This window comes from Carassius gibelio, chromosome B6 (genome assembly GCF_023724105.1).
Source record: "Carassius gibelio isolate Cgi1373 ecotype wild population from Czech Republic chromosome B6, carGib1.2-hapl.c, whole genome shotgun sequence".
Taxonomy (NCBI): Eukaryota; Metazoa; Chordata; class Actinopteri; order Cypriniformes; family Cyprinidae; genus Carassius; species Carassius gibelio.
In genome coordinates, this window is record NC_068401.1 from 15,186,195 (window position 1) to 15,207,454 (window position 21,260).

Sequence of the window (21,260 nt, forward strand, 5' to 3'; positions counted from 1 at the left end):
AACTAAAGTAAGTTGTGAGGCATAAAGCAACAGTGTGAGATATTTTCATCGGAACACAATGTCACACTGTGACACAATATCCCAATTATCATAAATTTGAAGAAAAAAATTGCAAAACAAAATCACGACTGTCACAATGTAAGATATAAAGCTGCAATCTGAGTTACAAAGTCATAATTATGCGAAACGAAGACAGTTGCAAGATTTAAAGTCTCATTGTGACTCTCATATTGTAAGAGTGTGAGACAGTTACAATTACCGTACACACCTGCAAGATATATTCACACTGTGTATTTTCCAATTCTACAAAAAAATTAATAAAAATAAAATTAAAATAAAATAAAATAAACTACCTGCAATTGTGAGATGTGGTCAAATTATAAAATATAAAAGTCAGATTCTGCCTCAAGCTCGCAAATATTAGAAACAAAGCCAGAATACTTTGATATAGATATAGAGGTGACTTTCAGATATAGAGTCACAATTACCTTTTTATTCAGACCTTTTATTAAGGTTTTATTCAACCTTAACAACATGGAATCAACCTGCCTCTAATTGCTGTCCAGAACCAACTTCTCCAATTCAAATCTTGAAAGTAACTATGTTAAAAAAGGATCTCAGGATTTGCTACTGAAGGAAACTTTATCAGCAGCATCAAAAAGACAGGAGGGTTTTGAAGCTGGGCTGATGGATGATGCAATGACATGTGTCGATATTGGATCCTTCTAGCGGCACTAAACAAACCCAGCATTATGATGGTATTAAATTCAAGAGCTGGTCTCTCTCTCATGTTGCAGCCAATCTGCCGCCACAGGCTTGGCTCTGGTCCATGGGGAGAATGCTGTCACACGTGTCTAGAGGCCACTCAGCCTTTGCGGTGTATGTATAAGTGATGAATTTTCAAACACGGGTGTTAGCCACATGCTTTTGTTCAGATTAAAGCTTTATACAATGTACTTACAGTAAAAGTCATTTCGAAATTCTGGTTAAGACCTTCCCTTTACACCAAACAAGGGCAAGCATTCATGGGGGTGTATGACTCCAGGCGACTATAACACAGGATGACCATTCTTTATTTTACTGTTTAAACTTTGCACAGGATAACCATTCTTTATTTTACTGTTTAAACTTTACAATGTATGTTGTTTACAGTAATATTGTGCATGTTGTTTTAAAGATGTGCAAGCTGACAAAAAAACTAACAAAAACACACTTTGAGAGCCCACAAATTCAGTGTGTATTGTAGCCTCTTAGGCCCTGTCCACACAAATGCGGGTATTTTCAAAACTACAGCTTTTTCTGTTTGGTTTGGTCGTTCGTCCACACGCAAACGCAGCACCAGGTTACTGAAAAATGAATTTTTTTTTAAATCTCCTGCAAGGGTGAAGATTTTCAAAAACTCCAGTTGCAGTGTAACAACAAGTCACAAGCCAAGTTACTGTGTAGACAGTGAAACCGGAGTTTTGGGCTTGTGATGTCAGAGCATGCACTGTTATCTCCACATGCTTAAAACTTTTTCAGGTTTCTGATTGGCCAACATGGCTTTGAGGTTGAGATTATACTGTTGGCTTGGCATGCTCTTTACAGTGCTACATAGCATGCTTTTGCATTTTCATGTGGACGGAGATTTTTTTTAAATGGACAGAAAAACTCTGTTTAGAAAAATACCAATGTACGTGTGTACATGACCTTAGAACGCAGTTATAATGCCCATAAAATTCGATATAAGAGCAAACAATGCCCCTGTATGAGTTTTTGTATTTTATATTTGCATCATAATATATGGTTAAACAAGACTTACATGTATGTTGTTATCCAATAATAATCATCCTGTAGCTGTACAGTAATGTATTCTGTTTACTGTAAATCTCAAATAAAATACCATTACACGTAAGTCTTTTGTTTGGTGACAACATGGGAGAACCAATGATGTTTGATGTAACAGAGTTCTAACAGGCGTCATGGATTATGAGTTTAGTAGAGTTTAGGTTTCCTCAAACAAAACTGTCATATGGCTACAGAAGACTTGAAATATATCACACAAGTGGTCTATGGACTGCTCTGATTGCACTTTAATGCTTTTGTCCTTTTTTGAGCTTGACAGTCCATCAAGAATTACAGATGTATAGAAAGCTGCACAAGCTTCTTTTGTGCCCCACAGAAAGTGAAATATATACTGTATATTTTTTCCATTTACTTCTTTTTTTAATCAAAAGAAGGTGTTTTAAACTCTTCTCGTGCATTTGCACTCATTGTTTGATGACATCTGTTTCAGAGAAGTGTGACCCAGGTTTACACACCATCATCCTACTCTATCCACTGACCACACATTGTATCTGTAGTTCTTACAGTCCGCAGTAGAAAAGGCATTCAGAATGGCCTCAGAGGGTCAGTAATGCAGGAGGGGCCCCATCCTAAATGCTCACCTTTCATTTAAGGTCACCTACTGACATTTTACAATAGCGATCAACATGCAACCTATTGCAAAAAGACCGGATGCATGGTTTATATTTTCACTGTTTTTTAATGCATCTATTCCCCAGATTCAGTGTCTTTTTTATGGAAAGAGAGAGGCCCCATGTTGCCCTCTCTCTAAAATGTGTTTTGAGTTAGCATTTTTTATATTACTTAATATTTATGATTTGTGCCACTCCTTGTATTGTCTTGTTTGATAAATATTTCACAATACATCAAGGAACGGCAGCACTTTGATTCATCTGCCAACAAAAGAACATTTTCAAGGCCACTGAAAGCTCTTTGCACAAGGGCCAAGAATATTCCGCTTCTCCCTCCATGTGGTCATAAGAGTGGATTGATCCTCTAATATGAGAGAAAACATATTTAGAATCATGTTCATTTTCCGTCAAGCTTCCTTGGGTTCCAACTTTGCACAGAATATTCGCTGAAATGGATTCTTGTCCGCTATGCTTAATTAATATCAAAACATTAACATTTTCAATTTCGATTAGGAGGATTATTACTGACATTTCTATAAATTGCTGGTTTGTCAGAGATTGGCTTACTTTAATCAGAGGTTAAAACATTCACAAGAAACAAAGTTCTCTCACATTTTAGTGATTCTTTTAAGTATAATGACAGATTTTTCTTTTTTGGGTGAACATGTGATTCCAAACCTATGGAAGCCCATTTCCATCACTGAATAAAAAAAAAAAAAGATAATTTTATCTGACATTTCACAATTCTGACATTTTTTCTCTCACAATTGTGAGTTTACATCTTGTAATTCGTACTTTTTTTTTCCAGAATCGCATGGTACAAACTCGCTGTTCTGATGGTTTATATCACGCAATTCTGAGAAAAAAAGTATTGGCAGTTTATATCTTGCAATTTTGACTACTACTCACAACTGCAAATTTAGAATCAGAATTGTGAGATATGAAATCACAACTGCAAGTTATAAAGATGTAAGCTCGCAATTCTGAAACTCAGTTCTTACAAAACACTAACCCTAACACTAATTACTCACCCTTATGTTGTTCCAAACCTGTATGACAATTTTCTGTGGAGGACACTTCCACAGAAGAAAGTCCAGAGATTTGGAATGATGTAAGGGTGAGTAAAATGATTAAAGATGTTTCATTTTTAAAGCTGCACTCTGCAAAATAAGTGGTCTGACAAAAGAACAAAATAAGCAACCCATTTTTCATGCTTGCAGGCTGAAAGACCACACTCACCTCTGAAACTCATTCCTACCACTCAAACAAATTAAACAGCAGTTGCCAGATTCATATATGCTTTTCCTTTGCACTGGCTGACATGACAGCAGTCTTAGACTTCACACTGACACTCTTGCAGTTTAAATCTAGATTAAAGACCCATCTCTTTAACCTGGCTTACACATAACATACTAATATGCTTTTAATATCCAATCCGTTAAAAGGATTTTTAGGATGCATTAATAATGTAAACCGGAACCGGGAACACTTCCCATACCACCAGATGTACTTGCTACATCATTAGAAGAATGGCATCTACGCTAATATTAGTCTGTTTCTCTCTTATTCCAAGGTCACCGTAGCCACCAGATCCAGTCTGTATCCAGATCAGAGGGTCACTGCAGTCAACCGGATCTAGGAAAACTAGAGCCCCAGATACAAATCCCCTGTAAAGACCATCTCTCAGATGACAATAAGGACAAGACCACAGGAAATAGATGATTCTTCTGCACAATCTGACTTTGCTGCAGCCTGGAATTGAACAACTGGTTTCGTCTGGTCAGAGGAGAACTGGCCCCCCAACTGAGCCTGGTTTCTCCCAAGGTTTTTTTCTCCATTCTGTCACCGATGGAGTTTCGGTTCCTTGCCGCTGTCGCCTCTGGCTTGCTTAGTTGGGGTCACTTCATCTACAGCGATATCATTGACTCAATTGCAAATAAAAGCACAGACACTATTTAAACTGAACAGAGATGACATCACTGAATTCAATGATGAACTGCCTTTAACTGTCATTTTGCATTATCGAGACACTGTTTTGCTAATCAATGTTGTTCAGTTGTTTTGATGCAATGTATTTTGTTTAAAGCGCTATATAAATAAAGGTGACTTGACATCATAAATAAATAAAATAAAATAAAATATTTTTTTTATTAATGTCATTGTTTCATTATTTACATAATTATGTAATTACTTATCAATTGTTTTATTTTGTATTACTTCTTATAATCTGATAGCAGTTAGCCATGATAAACTTTTTAATGAGGAAATCAAAACTTACAACCATATACATATACCAGGCACAGGGTAAATCACACTAGCATATACAGTACTGTATGCACAAAAATACATGAGAAATACAAATATATTTATATACACACACACAAGCACATAAACTTGCATGTGTATACAAATTCACAAGCACAAAAGTAGTGGGGAAGAAAATCTCTTGCTCCCAGTATCACCCATAAACAGAGGACAGACTAAGTCAGCCATATGCTGTGGCATGGAGGGGGTTACAGCTGTGAGCGCTTCTCACTGGCCTGGCCTGGACCCAGAGGCTTAATAAAGGGAATTAATGTAGTGAATAATCTGTCAGATTCCCAAACACAGCTGGAGCGGACGTACAGTTCCTCTACATATATATACATGCTCACACGCACACACCTAAACAAACTCCCCCATACTTACTCATGCTAACTTCGGTTCTATCTCACACACGTGCAAATTAACTAATGCCTACACAAACATTCATCCAAACTCAAACATATAAACACAACACGCCCGTCCCTTGTGCCTTGCTGTCCTCTTTCTACTAATATGCCCTTCTCCCTGTCCCTGCTGGAGTGCTGGCCCGCTGAGAGACATCCAGCTGATTGTGAAAGCTGTTTTTGCAGCGCCACTGTGAGTGATTACACAATTCTGGCCAAGAATCAGAGAGCTGTGAAGCTCCCCAGCTCAGAGACCCCACTGCAGCCCCCAGGCACAAACCAACAACCATCACCATGGAGCACTGTTTGACCACAGTCACAGCTGCTGTGGAGAAGACCTACTGGGAGGTAAAAACAGGACACAGGCAGTGTCCACACGCAAAATACAAACACAAACACATGTTCACATGCACAATATTGCATCAATTGGGCTTGGAATTTACAATCACCTTCCACAGCGATGGATGTAAACAAACAAGTGAACAAGTATAAAACATATGCACTTTTAAAATTAAACTATAAACTACAAGAAGAAATAAGCCACATGAATGGGATGCTAATAAAATTGTGGTTAACACAATGACTTATTTAGGAACCGTGCCTGTTTCCACTAAAAAGTAAAACGGCTGTGTGACGTGACAGAATCACAGCTATCAGAAAGATATTAAATCTTTAAAGGAACAGAGTTCCAGTCCTTTTAAATCTGTTCTTATTTATTCACCTTCATGTCGTTCCAGAACCATTCTTTCTTCTGTAAAACACAAATGGAAAGATTCTGAAGAATCTTGGTTGTTGGGGACTGAAGCATTCAAGCTTCAAAAAGCATGCAAATGCACCATCACACCAAGTGTTATAAAAGTCTTCTGAAGCCACGCAATGTCAGGAATTCACCATCACAGCCACCACAATCATCACCAGCACCTGATCCCAATCACTCCAGATCCCAATTGCTGGTGTACTGATCACCTAAACCTGCACCCAGCAATCACTCACCTGTATAAAGTCATCATCACGCCAGTACTCCGGTGTCTGATCTACCATTCACTACTATGAACAGCTGCCAGACTAATCTTCACTAACTTGCTGTTTCTCTGCCCTCAGATCTCCATTACCGTCCTCCTGTGATTCTCCTTCGTTGTCTCCCCTGTGTCTTAAGTACCTGAACTCTGTGCTTACTCCCTCAGTGACTTTTCATTCGTTGTTACCATCCATCCTGTTAATAAATCATCATCTTACCACTACTGGTACAGGGTTGTTTCCGTCCTGGGGTGCGTTTCCCAAAACCATAGTTGCTAACCTGTTAACCTGTTTTACCTCCCCAGTCTCCTGCTCCTGCAGACCTTCTGCATCTGAAAAGTAGATGAATGGAAGATGGCCTTCATTTCCCCTTCTGGGCACTACAAGCACTGCATTATGCCGTATGGACCTGCCAACACGACCTCTGTGTTCCAAGGATTCATGAACAAGGTGTTCTGGGAATTCCTCCACAAGTCAGTCATCATTTACATTGATGATATACTCATCTATTCCCGGAACCTGGACAAACATCGCTACCATGTAAAGCAGGTCCTACAAAAGCTTCGACAAGATCATTGGTTCCTTAAGCTGGAGAAATGTTCCACTGCTCCACAGTACAGTTCCTCAGCCACAACATCAGCACAGAAAGTATCCAGATGGACCAGGGGAAAGTAACCACATTAGCTGAGTGGCCCGTTCCTCAGTTCAGTAAAGGAACTCCAGAAGTTCTTAGGATTTGCTAACTTCTAACGATGTTTCATTCAGGATTTCAGTCGGCAGACAGCTCCATTGACCACCCTACTTTGCCCAAGTCCCAATCCTGGAGTTTCAATGCCCACAAAGCCTTCCAGGCACTCAAGAAGGCCTTCAGCATGGCTCCCATCCTTCGTCACCCGAATCCTGAGTCTCCATTCATGATTGAAGTGGATGCCTCCACCACCGGTGCGGAGGCCGTGCTGTCACAGTAGTTCAGTGAGCCTCCATGGCTCCAGCTTTGCGCCTACTTTTCCAAGAAACTGACCCCAGTGGAGCAGAACTATGACATTGGGAACCAGGAGTTTTTGGCCATCAAGCTCGCTCTGGAAGAATGGAGGCATTGGCTGGAGGGAGCCAATCACCCATTCACAGTCATCACTGATCATAAGAACCTCCAATACCTCCATGATGCTAAACAACTGAATCCCCGGCAGGCCAACTGGGCTCTATTCTTCACCAGATTCAACTTCCAAATCACCTACCGCCCTGGAAACTGGAACTGAAAGGCTGATGCACTATCATGGTTGCACTCCCCCAGACACTCCATCGGACCCTGAGCCAATATTCCCTTCAGCCATGATCATCAGCCCCATAATCTGGAGTTCGGACGAGGACATCAGAACTGCTACACGGACCGAACCTGCTCCACTGGGAAGCCGAGAAGGGAGGACTTACATTCCCAGGTCCCAACGGGAATCCCTTCTGGGCTCAGTTCACAGTGTACCAGGCTTTTGACATCCAGGCAGCCATCTCACTCCTCCAGACTCGGTTCTGGTGGCCCAGTATGTCATCAGGTATGTCCCAAGTTGCTCAGTCTGTGCTATTTCTTCTACTCCTCGTCAGCTTCCAGCAGACAAACTCATGCTCCTACCTGTTCCTCGGAGGCCCTGGTCCCATCTGGAGATTAACTTTGTGACTGACCTGCCATAATTCTGAGGTAACACATGTGTCTTGGTGGTTGTGGATCACTTTTCTAAAGCCTGTAAATTAATTCCCCTGCCAGGATTACCAACTGCCCTGGAAACGGCCGAGCACTTGTTCTCCTATGTCTTCCGGAATTTTGGGCTACCTGAGTATAATGTATCCGACCGGGGTCCCCAGTTCATTTCCTGGCTATGGAAGGCCTTCTTTCACCTGCTGGGGGTCACTGTAAACTTCTCTTCCGGATACCATTTCCAGACGAACGGCCAAACTGAGTGGAAGATCCAAGAACTCGGACGCTACCTCTGGACACACTGCCAAGAAAACCAGCACAGCTGGAACCGCTTCCTTCCCTGGGCGGAGTATGCACAAAACTTCCTTCGGCAGAGTATCACCCCCTTCCAATGCATACTTGGCTATCAACCTCCACTTTTCCATGGACCAGCTGTGGACTACTGGTTCCTAGCAAGCGAGAGAGTGTGGGACTCAGCTCATATCCATCTCCAGTGCGCTATACGGGGACACAAAGCATTCGCGGGTGCTCAACATGCCTCCACTCCAGTCTACCATCCTGGGGACAAGGTATGGCTTTAGACCTCGTATCTGCATCTCAGTAAGCAATGCAGGAAGCTTAGTCCCTGATACATTGGTCCGTTCACTGTTGAGAGGCAGATCAACGAAGTCACCTACAGGCTACACCTACCCCAAGGTACCGCATTCACCCCACTTTCCATGTGTCCTTACTGAAACCCTTCTCTCCTACCACTCCACATACCCCAGAAACAGAGGAACCCCCTCCTCCGGAGATCCTTGATCAGCCATCAATGTACTAATTGAAGGACATCCTGGACTCGCGGCGAAAGGGTGCCCAGCTCGAGTACCTGGTCGACTGGGAGGGGTATGGTCCAGAGGAGTGTTATCCTGTGATTCTCCTTCGCTGTCTCCCCTGTGTCTCAAGTACCTGGACTCTGTGCTTACTCCCTCAGTGACTTTTCATTCATTGTTATTATCCATCCTGTTAATAAATCATCAATTTACCATTAACCCTCTGTTTCCACCCTGGTTTGTGACATGCAACAGCTTTCTGTAACCAACAGACTGAAAAGGAGTTAACTATTCTCTAATAATCTTCACCTCCAATGAGCTTTAATTGGGCTGTTAACTGCTGCAAATGGATCACCGAGTCAGTGACTCAAAAGTGACACTTCCACTTAACAAATCAAATTTTGATCCATTTCATGATAAAGTAATCAATAGGCTGCTGAAAACCTGTAGGATCTGAAACTGATGAGTGTGGCAAAGGACAAGTTTTGAATTGCTGACGTGTGCACAGAATAAGAACAGGCAAAAGTGATTAGTGATTTAAAAAAAAAAAATTACAATTACAGGTGACTACTGTGTAATTTGTAAGGCCATGTGTGAGGCCATAAAAGGTGAGGTCTGATGCGTCATTTAGGTGTATGGGAATTAGAACAAAAAAAGCAAATGATGTTGGAGTGAGACAAAGTCATACTGAAGCCGAGCTGAAAAACTTTCCACCTGCAGGATTTTGCAGGCCAGAGTGAGACAAAAAGTAAAAGTTACAAGCGAGAGTGGGAAGAAATATAATTATTTTTTCAACTGAGTGAAAGTGGGTCAGAATCTTGTAGGGGCTTGTTCAGACTTCTACCTGAAATACAGTGTTCATTTTGAACATTTTTGTGAAGCTTGAAAGTTCCAATCTTCATTCATTTTAATTCCATGAAAAAGACCAGAACATTGTTCAAAATGTCTCCTTCTGTGTCCCACAGAAGAATTAAAGAATTTTCACTTTTTTGGAAAAATGGCCATTTAAGACAAGTATAATAACTAAGCTGCTTAGTTTTCATGCCTAAATGAAATTACAAGCAAATGGTAAAATACTTTCTAGGAAGTTTTCTCTTCTGTTCCCACAGTCTAGAAAAGAAAGAAGGAAAAAAAACATACAGTCAAACAGGGAAAAGAAAGAAATATGGAAAAAGATAAAGGACACTTAATTAAATGTAGTGAGGACTCTGAGATGATCCCTACTTTGAGGAATGATTCTCTGGAGCGTCAATCACTTTTACGACTCTCAGACAGCTGACAGATCCAACCTCACTGGCTCAGTTCCACTCGTGACCACCGCTAGGCTTAGCAGCTTTTTGTAGGCAAGAAAACAAACTCTAAACACTGAGTTAAAGAAAGTGCACCATTTTTACTCTAACAAAACAAGCATATCAGTGGCAATCGTGTTTGACAAGACCTTTAAAGCAAAAAGGAATGGGGATTAGGTCAAAAGCACAGAGCCTGGAAGCTGCCATGCTCTTCGTCAAAAAGTCTCCAACTAGTCTGCGAGTCCAGATCAATTAAAAAAGGTTTTCTGACAAATAGCATCACATTTTAGCTACAAAACCCTTTTTTCATTTGTTTAATGATTTATCTCTCAGCTTAAAAGCTTGTGGCCCCGTGATTGTTGTTTTTCTACAGCGCTCCATTTGGTTAACATTTCTGCTTTATCATACATCTAACTCTACTTTCGGATAACTCCTACAAAAACACACAGGGAGACTGTCTCACACAATCCCGGTCCAAAAACTGCCTCGGAGCTGTAAAATATATACCCACGCAATCCCCTGACACACACCCACGCATACAAACTTACACACTCCCACACAAATACACATGCATGTTCACAGCCCTAGTGCCTGAGAAACTGCAAACTGGCAGTAGCCCAATATCAATACAGAAAGTTCAAAGTTCATATCAACATTTTCTTCGTCCTCCTGAGACGATGCAGCTTTTCAAACTGGGTCAAGGTTTATCCCGGTTCAGGAGCAATTTTCAAGGGTCACAAGAGATTGTTGTGATTTCACCAGGAGACAGAGGTGTGCTTTCAAGAGCAAAACCTCACTCCCTGCCCAAATATTTCCATTCCCACTCTTGTTTAGGAGGCCACGCTCAAACTGTCCCGAGAGCTATGAGACTTTATTGGGTTTGCTACTCCTTTTCAATTATTCCAGTGTCGTAAGATGTGCCACAGAGGGTCTATCCTGCCACAATGTCACTGGGGCCCTGTCCAGGAGAGAGCGAGGGAAGACTCACAGAGAGCCCCTAAAGCCAACTTCTTTAAGATATTTGCCAGACTAAAGAACAAGAAACATCTCAAAGGACTACTAAAGTTAATCGACCAACACTCCCACACACTCCGAAGAGATAAAAAGAGATAAATTCTCATTTCATCACCTATTTTAGCTAAGTCAAATAAACTGGATAAACCAAGTGGTTGACAGTAAAAACTGGCCCACCTGAATCTATTTAAATGTAAGTCTGTGATTTTACAGCATAAAAACTAATTCAGGGAAGTAGCACTCTTTTAGCAGTTTTGCAGGTACATCAGACTGACCTCTGTAAGATAAGCAAAGATTTGTAATTTGAATAAATTAGGGCTGTGAATTAATTTAGAATTTTAAACAAATTAATTATATGATCCACAAATAAATGTTTCTAAATTTCTTTCTAAAAACTACTCTTCAGTATTGTATGATATTGTGACAAATAATTACAATTTCAAATTGTGGTCCCACTTTATATTAGTTGGCCTTAAGAAAATAAGCACAATGTACTTATTCTGTTTATGTTGTATTGCAAAACATTCTGGTTGCTATTGAGTTTGGGTACGGGTAAGGTTAGGTGGTATGGGTAGGATTAAGGAGAAGTAAAGGTGTAAGGGAAGGGTCAACAGTGTAACTATAAATGTAATTACAGGAATCAATTATAGATGTATTTACATGCTGGTATTTAAAAAATGTATGTACAATCTAAAAACACGTATCTACAAAATAATTGAATTGCATCAAATTATTAATTTAAAAGTACATAATAGTTAAGGCCACTGAATCTAAAGTGGGACCAAAATTGTTTTCCATTTTAATGCATTTATTATTTACAATATGTAACATTTTATGATTACACTTCATTATAAGGTGTCCTTGTTACAGTGTAATTATACATTTAAGTACTGACTTATATGAACTGACTACATGTACTGTATAGTTAAGGTTAGTATTAGTTGCACATTACATCTACTTACTATTATAGTAACAATTAATTATGCATAATTACTGGCAAGTAACCCTAAGCCAAACCCTAATACACGTTACATGTCTTTATTGTCACTTAGCCACATTAGTGTGAATATTAGCCATTGGGCCTCATCCAGGTGTTTTTGAACACAAAAAAATACAAGCACAAAGCATAAAGTAAAAAAAAAAAACTTTCTATGTTCTAATAGAGCTATGTTTGGTATGTACACAGATAACACAATGACTGATGCTTTAGTTGGCAATGACAGAATAAATGGATCGCACTCGAACAGAATATGTCATTCCCACATCAAGACAGATTGAGGGTGAATATAAACAGGGAATACGCAAGCATCTAGGATTCATTATCTCATGTCAATATAATGGTACCCAGTGTTTAGTTATGTGTATGTTACAATAACATCATTAAGTTTTGACTTCACAATGTCACACTTTCACACTGGAGAGTTTTAATTTGGCGACAGAGAGAGGAGAGAGTCAGACATGTCTCCACTCTCAGATGGCATGTGACATAGGTCTTTATTCTCCAAAAATATAAATGTGTGGATTAAAAAAGACCATTTATACCATCCAGACTAATTAAGTTTTATGTATAGCTCATATCTTAAAATAGGCTCCACTAGCAATGTGCACAGTTGGCATTCATTAAACTTGGCGAGGAAAAAGAGGGCACTGTTATCACAAATGGCAGCTTTGTGTTCTATGAAAAATGAGCTTTTTCTTTCACAGCCCCATGAGAGAAGGTCAATGACATTTTTATTTTCCCCCAAACAGCAAGGTGGGGGGAAGACAGACAGTGGCCAAGGTGATGCTATAAACTTCAGAAAGTGAAAGAGAACTTTCCAACAAACTTTATGTATATAATTATAAGTTCATTTCTGATTCAAAAATGTTGACATCAGCGAGCTGCCACTTTGATCACATGTAATGAAATGTAGATGCAGAATAAACTACGGCTCTGGCTCAGTTTACATCAATCCTTTATAAACGCAAGGGTGTTCATTCCATTTTTCAGAGCCAAAGTCCGGTTTTAAGCAGAAATAAATATATTTCATTCCATGTGACACAGTTGATTTTCACATGGCCCTTTACCACCGTTTGTTTATCGAAAACTCCAAACGGGTTTTCCCTCTCGGAAAGAGTACTGCAGCTCTGATGTTTGCTGTGCACATATTCCATTTCAAAGCCGTGTGGCTCCCTCTTTCTCTGTCAAAGAGCCTCTGTAACTCCCTCTCTTGATCTCTTCCCTATACACACACAACTGTCTATCCACCAACATGTGCAGAAGAAATGAAGGAAAATAGGAATAGGGGCCAAAGGTGCTCCATCAACCTCTCACGTTATTAGTGATGGTCCCTCCTCTGTTTTCAATCCCTTAAAAACTGTTGGATGGAGAGAAACACTCACTTAAAATATTTTCCTGGACCTAGACGGTATGAGTTCAGAGCGCATGAAACCCCTGCCACCAGGTAACTGATCGACAATTCCTCAGTGTCCATTACGGAAGGCCTAGAGAGAGTTTCAAGGCAATAATCTACATTATACGGGTGTTTTTTGACTTCCAAGCAGAGAGGCAAATGTGCAGGTTTCAGAAACTTTGCATCAATCACATGCTTACACCAGATGGAGGCTTATGTTTTTTTTTTATTAGGCACTGTGTGTTAGAGATATTAACCATATTGCCAAAGGACAAGATCACATTCCCATCGATATCAGGTTGTTTTTTATTTGATTTCTGATGCACCTCTGGGAATGCGCTTGGGTGGGGTTAACAAGACATAAGAGGATGGAAAACCATGGATAATGTAGGTTATGAGATCACAGAACCACCTTATTTTTCAACACGGAAGTAAGCTATTTCCTCTGACTGTAGAAGATTTCTGAATCATTAGCTTTTATCCAACTTTTTCCTACCCAAATTATGGGAGTAGCTTCCATTAAATTGTAAACAAGCAGTGACTGCCAAGAAAAGTAATTTCAAGTTTGGCTCTATGAATGCAGTAATAATAATTTGCAAAAACCTGGTACAATGAGGTTGCATTATTCTCCTTGTCCCTTAAACATCAAAAATAAACTTAAAAGTGTAACAGTGTTAACAAATTAATAGAAAATGAATAACAATAAAGGCTCAGATAAATAATGTCAAATTTGGTTAGTAGTACACTCACTGGCACTTTATTAGGTAGCAATGTTCAGCTGCTTTTAATGCAAATATCTAATCACCCAGTCAAATGACATCAGTTCAATGCATGTAAGAATGTAGACACGGTCTGCTGAAGTTCAAACTGAGCATCAGAATGGAGAAGAAATGTGATTTAAGTGACTATGAACATGGCAAGGTTGTTGATGCCAGATGGGCTGATATGCATGCACAACCATCTATTGGGTTTACAGGGAATGGTCCCAAAAAGAGAAAATATCCAGTGAGCAGCAGTTTGGCATTTTGACACTGATGAATGCTGTTGGACAACTGAGGCAACCCAAGCTAATGCAACTTGTAAACTTATCGAAACATCCTAACAACAAACAGCAGATCAGCGCAAGAATTTCAAATATTTGGGGCTGGGGGCCAACTTGGCAATTTCTAATTATTGGTGGGATCTTGTCTTGCCACAGTGTACCCATCTTGTAATGGTTACTTTCAGCAGGATAATGCACCATGTCACAAAGCTCAAATCAACTGTTTCTTGAACATGACGATGGGTTTATTATACTCAAATTGCCTCCACAGTGACTAGATCTCTATCCAAAAGAGCACCTTTAGGACATGAAGGAACAGGAGTGTCGCATCATAGATGTGCAGACAACATATGTGCAGCTACTTGTGTTAGCCTATCAAGTAATTATGGACTGAAATCTCTGTCACCTTGCCATCAATGCCACAAAGAATTAAGGCAGTTCTGAAGATACTGGTAAGCTAATAAATTGGCAGGTGAGTGTATACAGTGGGTAAGTCTATATTATGTAACATTCATTAAAAAAAATATATATTTCAAATGCTTTCACTAATTTTGAGAGATGAATGCATTTCCCTGCTTTAGAACTGCTGACAGAGCTTACAGTAGAGGTGTACAATGGTAGAAGATGGATCAACAGACAGATTAAAAAAAAAAAGAGCTTTTGTCATTACAGTGATAGATAAAAATGGAGCATGACAGAAATAGCTCATTCAGTCAAACCTGACAGATAAAGATTATTTGTTGCACAACATTATTTGACGTTTCAGTTATTTTGAGTTGACATTTTCCAAACCATAAGTGCCCATTAAAAGGTAAATAACTAGAAGAATAAAAAGTGCAGTAAGCAGTAAAGCTATTTGCAGAACAAACCAGTGTGTTTATGATTATTACAATAAATTTAAATAATATGAGAACGAATTCCAGTTTGCAATGTGACCAGGCACAACAGAATATTTTTGTACTGTTGAAGTAACTGGAAACAGCTGGCCTTGAACATTCAATTAATAAATGCCCCTCTTACATTACATGCTTTATATGGTGTTCATGATCACAGTGATTCACCCATCAGGTGGCCAAGTGTGTTCATCTATGCATAAATGGCTTATCCAACAGATTTCCAGAGGAACTGGAAATCCAGAGACCCAAGGGCATGTGTGTGAGGTTTGTACATGTGCTCCTACCCGGCTAGTGAGAGCAGCCTGCCTGCTAAGCAGCTGGTCTCTGTCTGCGCACATCTGAGAAGGCAGATCCTTCGACAGCCGGTTCTCCTCCACCTCGCTGCTCTCGCCTGATACGTCACCAGAGGAACAGCATGGCAGGAAATGATAGAATATACATGCGTTCTAATTATACCCTGATACCCCAGAAGACTCATCATCATGAGCTCATTCAAGAGTGTAGAGTACCTGTGGGCGTATCAGCCAGGTTTCTGGTGATGATCTCACGGATGCGGGCAGGAACTGGTGTGATGTTGGACTCCTCCTCATCTCCCCGAAGAGTGTAAGTCTTCTCCTCTCCGCCGCTATCTGGGTTAAGCAGTGTCTCCTCCAGCTTCTGCATTATCAGCATTAGTGTAAGAGGAGAGGCTCACACACTATAATCAGGTGGCCTATAGTCCACTGGCAATCTAAAAGCTCAAAATGTTCTGATGTTTGTTAATAAAACGTTATGTAGACTATTATTTAATTTGGAATGTATTATTTATCGTAACTAGTTCGTCTCATGTCTGTCTCTGTTTCAATTTGGTTGGATGTCACAACAGCACAAGGAAATGAGTCACCGGTCTTCAAGTTTCACAGGAGAACCTGAAACTGACCCACTGATCGACCTTAATTTGTTGAAACATCGCAAGGCTCGTTAATATTAATTCAAGCTCTCTCCTCTTTCATTCACACATGCCGTTTTGAATAGGTAACACTGCAATAACCTATTTAAGTTACAGCTGATGAAGCTCAGTTTTCCTGCTGGAAAACACGCACCTGAATCACGGCTTCCAGTCCTTGATCCCCTTCACAACTCATCTGGAAACTGGTAGTGATCCAACGCACTTATGCGGACAGCGACGTTTTTCCAATGGTGTTTTAAACGCTTAAACAGGGTTTAGCACGTTGATATGCACGCAAAAAAAAAAATAAAAAAATAATAATAAAGGATTTAAAAGTTTTGCTCTATAGACCAAGTTTGCAAAGTGCACTCTACACTATATAGCAACGTTTAATAACGCGCATAAGCAAATTAAAGCAAAATATTTCGTGCTACAATAAAGCCACAAGTGCAAAAGTTGCAATCACAGCACAGGCTAGAGGTGGGTGCCTCTGGTTGCCAGGGAAACCGGACGCTCTCGCGTGTTGTCATGAGAATTAAAACGCAAGCTTTCTGGCTTCCATGGTTACGGACGCTGCACAAATACAACACTGTTTATTCCAGTCTTTGTTGGCACTTTGTTAAAAATCCATTGCAATTAATGAAAAATAACACGGGTTTTAAACAGCACAATTGTGTAACTTCATAAAACATTTTTTTTTCTGAATAAAAACAGCATATATTTTGAAATAATAACAAATTCAGTCAAAAAAAAAATATATAAAAAAAATTAAAAAAAAAATTAGAATAAGACATGTTTAAATGTAAAATATTACAATTTTACAATGGATTCAGAGAAGAAAAAATAAGTAGCATGTCACACACACACACACACACACACACATACAACAGCTAGCTAAATTATGTAAAAAGAAATATAATTAAAAATAAATCCCATTATCAAAAATTTATAATAATGCCAAAACTGTAACTTTGCCCCAAAACCTAGGTGAGGATTTAGGGGACAGAACAGATATTAAGTCTCATCAGGGAAGAACTCAGTCCACTGGGAAGTGTCCAGGAAGATGGAGCAGCAGCCACTATAAGTCCAGAGCCTGGGAAGGAAGCACTCCACCTTCCATGTGTTGGATGCTCGGTTATATACTTCCACTTCCACACCGTAATCCCCCTCCATGCCCTTCCAGTGCCCCCCAGTCACATACAGCTGACCACCTAGAGCCACCAAATCCCCATTCTCATGAAGAGTGTGTAGAAACTGAATCTGGGATGAGAGGACAAACATACAAAAAAATAAAAAACAAAAACACAGTTGTCAGTCTCAGCAGAACATAGGGGTTCAGCTAACTTTGTATACACTACTAGATTTTCTGAGTATACAGAATAATGAATATAACCTAAAACTCACTTTTTCCCACATATTACCCCCAGGGTTATACAGATAGACCTTTTTGGTGTTATCTGCTACGAGGTAAATGACCCCATCCATAGAAACCGAGCAGGGAGAAGAGAGATATTTAGGAATGAAAGGAGAACAGATGATACACCAGCTATCTGTTGAAGAAGAGAAATCTTATTAACAAAAGTAAACTCAAACTACATGATATTGAACTGAAGTCACGACTACATGTTGGCAAGGCTCCACGAGGGAATAACATTATAATTTACACTGTGTCTTGTAAAGTGTCTCATAAAATTGTTCTGAACTAGTTCCAACATAAAACGCTTTGTAATATGAAATTAGAAGCTCTGTTATGAAAAACTTGGATTGTTTTTACCGGATAGTCGTAATGTCTATTATTAACAGTTAACCATGTTGAAATGTGTTGTCTCTTACCTATGACAGGATTAAAGCACTGCATTGTCAGGGCATTATATTTAACAGCACAAGAACCAATGAGGTAAAGCTTTCCTTCACATGATGTGGTGGTAAAGTTAGTCACATACTTCAGCGCCGGGCCCGTAAGAGTCCAGCAATTACTGAATGGGTCATAGTGTTCAACTTCGACAAAATCCATTGTAGTTCCTGTCAGTAAAAAGACAATGCAGTGTCCAGTTCTGCATATATACATTGACCCAAAACCATTTTTCTGAAACCTTCAGTTGCAAACTGGTTTGTTTTCTTACCCCCAATTACATAAATCTCTCCATTGAGAGCTGCAGAAGAGTGGTTAGTCCTTGGACGCAACATAGGGGCGACTGTGACCCAGATGCCCTCACGCGTGATGTACTTCCAGGTCTCTGTGGTGGACCAGGTGTTGGACTGAGACCCTCCTGATCCTCCTGAAAGTCAGAAGAAAAAACAAACTTGTTTTCCTCATTCAGATGAAGGCTTTGCTGATTTATTTGAATACATTCTCAGCTCAAAAGGAAGGCTCAAATGTCCCAGTTTGTGACCAGGCAACACAAGTTTCCCAGGTCATCAATAATAATGTTCTGCTTCTTTGTGCACATTTCTAAAGTGGTTTCAGGTCTTATGTGAGTCTTAGCAGGATTGTCTATAAGACAGGGGACTGTTTTATCTTAGCAGCTCCAAATCCTAAATGCAGATGACATTCCATTCATGTGTGCAATAAAACTATAAATCTCACTGATCCTTTCCCAAAGGGCCTAGTCTCTATAAATACCCGGAAAATCTGTGGACTTGTTTTCTCTAGGTAAAATAGAAGTTGTTTCTCCTGCTTCCATCTTTTTCCCCTGTCATTATGTTTGGAGGCTTATAGTCCAGACCAACCAATCAGCAAATTATCCATTTTCCAATAAATACTGTGAAAAAAAAAACATTTTATGATATGCTAGCTACAGCCTTTAGAAACAGCTTAATATCTTATGAAAAGAGTTTGGCTCACCTGTGACATACACATTGTTATTTAAGGAGATGACAGAATAACCCCATTTATTGTAGTTGGGAAAATCAGGTAGCTGAAACCACTGCCCTATCGGAAAAAAGAATACAATTTCAATCTTACAAATGCAAATGTACACAGTATGCAGAGTGAAAAAGAGTAAATGAAGCATTATCAGATGACAATTCAGCTAGTACATGGTATTGACTATTGATTTTGACATGGATAGTCAAAAGTTCAGATATATGCTTTATAACCACCGTTCAATATTTTAGAAAGATTAATTATATTAAATAATAGAAGTACTTAAACCAAAATCATGAAGTGAAGGGAGGTGTTTTTTTCTTAAATGTTCCATGTTAACATAATTCTCCTTTTATAAATAAAAAAAATAAAAAGTAGATGTGTCAGCTGAAGTTTTCCTTACCAAGCTTTGGGTTGTAGAAACCACAGTTTCTGGGGTGCAACCTTCTATCCCTGTCTTCATCCTCATCTTCATCATCCGAGTCATCCAGCGAGCGACCACCCATCACAAATAAAACCTCCTGCAGGCTGAGGGCATTCTGAGTCACTGTCTGCCCTGACTCACCTGCTTTCATTTCTCGTTTCTGAAGGGAAAAATAATAATAATAATAATAATAATTTGTTGTACAGGGAATTCTGTTTAAGAAATTTCTATATAAAAGATATTTGTCTGACCTCTCTACATATTCCCTCTATGAACTCTTTGGATTCTAGTGAGTCTTGCACCAATGGCTCTTTAAGCAAGTTCTCAGTGAGGTAGGATTCTGTGAGGAGGGAAAGCTTAGCCAATCCCAACAATTCTCGCAGATGGCAGATCCGATTGTCACTACAATACCCAACCCAAGCCAACACAGAATTGACACAAGACCGGTCATCCCTTATATGCAGATCCTCATCCTTCAGGCAGGCCACCAGCCTGTCTTTCTCCAGCATCAAGAACTCCTCATGTTGTTGCACTGCCTCAAAGTTTTCAAGGAGGAAGCTCCATGCTTTGGAGACAACTTCAGGGCAGCCGTGGATCTCTCCAAACTCAAGGATTCCCAAGCAGTTTGTGGCATCGATCTGGTGCTGCAGATATCGACTGCATACAGTACGGACGGCGTGGAACTGGAGCTGGCTGGATGTGCAGATGAGTCCCTCAACATTGTTTTTATTGATGGTGAGTTTCCCTGTATAAGCAAAGTCCAACAAGGATGACAACACATTGGGATCTACATCATGAAGCTCGACACGAGCAGCAATGCTCTCCACAAAATCTCCTGAGAACATGGAACGGAAGTAGTGGCTGCAGAGTGCAAGGATTCCCCGGTGACAGGGGAAATCTTGTCCACCAGCACTTAAGGTGACATCCACAAGTTTGGGTTGAGAACAGAGGGAGCGCAGGCCCTCTAAGATGCTCTGGGGATGGGAAGAGAGACAGAAGTCTAGATCGTCTATATTACGCACCATGACGACACTTTGAACTATGGCCTTAATGCATTCAGGGCCAGCCAACAGATGTTTTTAGAGTTTACCTACATAGGACAAGACAAATGGGTATAATCAGTCACATGCAATCTGATTGCAACATTCGTGATCATAGCAATGTGGAGCCTCCTATGACCTAAGGACAAAGTTTCAGCCTTTCTGCTTGGTAACAGAACATTTCAGGAACAAATTGGAAGAGAATGAAGTCATGTTAGCACATCAATATAAGTCAAATTATCAGACGATTATTGCCAGAGTTAAAAACAGCTTCTTGCCAAAGACAATATATCTGATAGGCACACTGGGAGAGTATAATTCTGAGAATGAAATTTACTACCATTCAAGATGTATTTCTTTGCCTGAGAGAGCATTTGCACACAAAAACATATCAATGGTAAAACAACAGCAGATGTTAAACAATGCTTTATAACACAACAAAACAAGAAAACATGAACTGAACTTACCTGCTCGTGAATGAAAGCAGAAATCATACATTATTCACGGTTCTTGTTTAGAAGGCAGACTTTTCTGTTGCTGCTGTCTGAGATGGGGGACACGCTGTCTTTCGCAGAGTCACTGGGACAGCATGCTTGTCTTTCACACTGCTATTTTTAGGCCAGTCATTCTGGGGGGGGCTATACTCAGAATCTAAATACTACTGTTAAGCTCCCACCTGCTCTTA

The 21,260-nt window shown here is 39.9% G+C and overlaps 2 protein-coding genes across 3 annotated transcripts in view; both read right to left on the reverse strand.

Annotated features, from left to right (window-relative positions):
• Nucleotides 1-16,498, reverse strand: part of crocc2 (ciliary rootlet coiled-coil, rootletin family member 2) — a 52,026-nt gene extending 35,528 nt beyond the window's left edge. The window contains exons 1-3 of the mRNA XM_052558137.1: nucleotides 16,400-16,498; nucleotides 15,827-15,974; nucleotides 15,602-15,708 (exon numbers count right to left, since the gene is read on the reverse strand). Coding sequence (XP_052414097.1) covers nucleotides 15,602-15,708; nucleotides 15,827-15,974; nucleotides 16,400-16,441 — 297 coding nt within the window. The 5' untranslated portion in view covers nucleotides 16,442-16,498. The remainder of the gene's footprint in view (nucleotides 1-15,601; nucleotides 15,709-15,826; nucleotides 15,975-16,399) is intronic.
• Nucleotides 16,499-16,801: 303 nt separating this feature from the next.
• On the reverse strand, nucleotides 16,802-21,187 carry LOC127960098 (kelch-like protein 30). 2 transcript variants are annotated; one of them, XM_052559648.1, is made up of 8 exons: nucleotides 21,043-21,187; nucleotides 19,787-20,625; nucleotides 19,515-19,695; nucleotides 19,091-19,177; nucleotides 18,369-18,524; nucleotides 18,079-18,267; nucleotides 17,650-17,795; nucleotides 16,802-17,505 (listed from the first exon to the last, which is right to left on the reverse strand). In XM_052559648.1, exons 2-8 carry the CDS (start codon nucleotides 20,558-20,560, stop codon nucleotides 17,260-17,262), a joined length of 1,779 nt encoding a protein of 592 aa, XP_052415608.1. In that variant the 5' UTR covers nucleotides 20,561-20,625; nucleotides 21,043-21,187; the 3' UTR covers nucleotides 16,802-17,259. The 2 variants fall into 2 exon arrangements, with proteins under 2 accessions (XP_052415608.1, XP_052415609.1); XM_052559649.1 differs by having other exon boundaries at nucleotides 19,787-20,509; nucleotides 21,043-21,171.
• Between the last annotated feature and the right edge of the window lie 73 nt (nucleotides 21,188-21,260).